This window comes from Emiliania huxleyi (genome assembly GCF_000372725.1).
Source record: "Emiliania huxleyi CCMP1516 chromosome Unknown EMIHUscaffold_14, whole genome shotgun sequence".
In the NCBI taxonomy this organism is placed as follows: domain Eukaryota; phylum Haptophyta; order Isochrysidales; family Noelaerhabdaceae; genus Emiliania; species Emiliania huxleyi.
In genome coordinates, this window is record NW_005201192.1 from 464,724 (window position 1) to 465,933 (window position 1,210).

Below are 1,210 nucleotides of genomic sequence, written 5' to 3' on the forward strand. Positions count from 1 at the left end.
TACGTACATTCCTTTTTTAACAGTAGCCAGCTGGCTCGGAGTGTCGGGGTTGTGCGTGTGGAGTTTGTGTGTCTATGTGTGTCGCTCCAGCGTGCGTGCCGTCATCTACATCCTGTCCCGCGTCCACACCCATACCGCGTTGGTGTCCAGTCCCGACCGAGCCTGACTGTTCTTCATCTATCGTGGTGTGCGCAAACAAATCATGCCTGTCTGGAGCCGCGTCGTGGGACCGTTACTTCTTTCGCACCCGGCTTTTGTTGCAGCTTTAGCTGGATACAGGTTACAGCGCGACAAATGGGTCAGACACAGTAGCACCACACCACATGCACATTGCACATTGGGTCAGAACTCAGAAGCAAAAGGAAAGATGGTTGGCCGCGTCTGCTGCTGGCTGCAGCAGCAGCAGTCCAGAAGCCCTCCCGAGAGCGCGTCGGGCGTGGCAAAGTAGATGCTTCCGACGGCGCGGCGAACATAAATTCGAGAAGGAGCGCGGCGATGTGCGAGAGGGGGAGGCAGAAGAGGTAGACCGGGTCGGGCCCAAACCCCAAAGTCGGCGGCCAAGAGAGAGAGTCAATCTTCCTTCCCACCTTAACTTCCTCGAAGAAGTTGGAATTTTATGTCGAAAAGAAAGTGTCGCGACGGCGCTTGTGATTGCGGCGTTCTGGAAAAACCTGCACCCCAGCGTGGCCATGACAACTGGAAAGCGGCGGTGGCTGATCCCTCCGGGCACACAGAAGAGCCTTGAGGCTGCTTTCCTCGTCGATCGCTTCCCTTCCCTCTCTGACCGTCAGCGGTTGGCGACCGCCTTCGACGTGACACCGAGGAAGATCCACACTTGGTTCCAGGCGCGTCCCTGCCTAGCCTTCGTTCGGGCCCCCGCCCCGTCCGCTCATCTCCCGATTCCCCCTCCGCCACCCTCTGCCGCCAGAATAAGCGGAGCCGCTCGGGGCAGACCCCGAAGAAGGCGCCTCGCTCGAAGGCGCCTCGCTCAAAGGCGCCTCGCATCCGCCACGGCGAGGCATCCAAGACGGACGAGGTGGTCTTCGCGCCGGCGCAGAGCGCGGTGGCTCACGCCCCCCTTCCGTGCGCTCCACCGGCGATGTGCCACGCGCTCACCGATGCCGCGCTGATGGGCTGCACGTACCGAGCGCATGGATACCTCACCGACAAGCAGGAGGGCGGCTCGCAGGTCAGCCCCCCCACACCACCC

General features: G+C 61.4%; 1 protein-coding gene across 1 annotated transcript in view; it reads left to right on the forward strand.

Moving 5' to 3' along the window:
* Positions 1–665: 665 nt before the first annotated feature.
* Positions 666–1,210, forward strand: part of EMIHUDRAFT_433818 (Hypothetical protein) — a 1,741-nt gene continuing 1,196 nt past the window's right edge. Inside the window, exons 1-2 of the mRNA XM_005787794.1 lie at positions 666–845; positions 929–1,189. Of these exons, the coding sequence (XP_005787851.1) occupies positions 690–845; positions 929–1,189 (417 nt within the window). The 5' untranslated portion in view covers positions 666–689. The remainder of the gene's footprint in view (positions 846–928; positions 1,190–1,210) is intronic.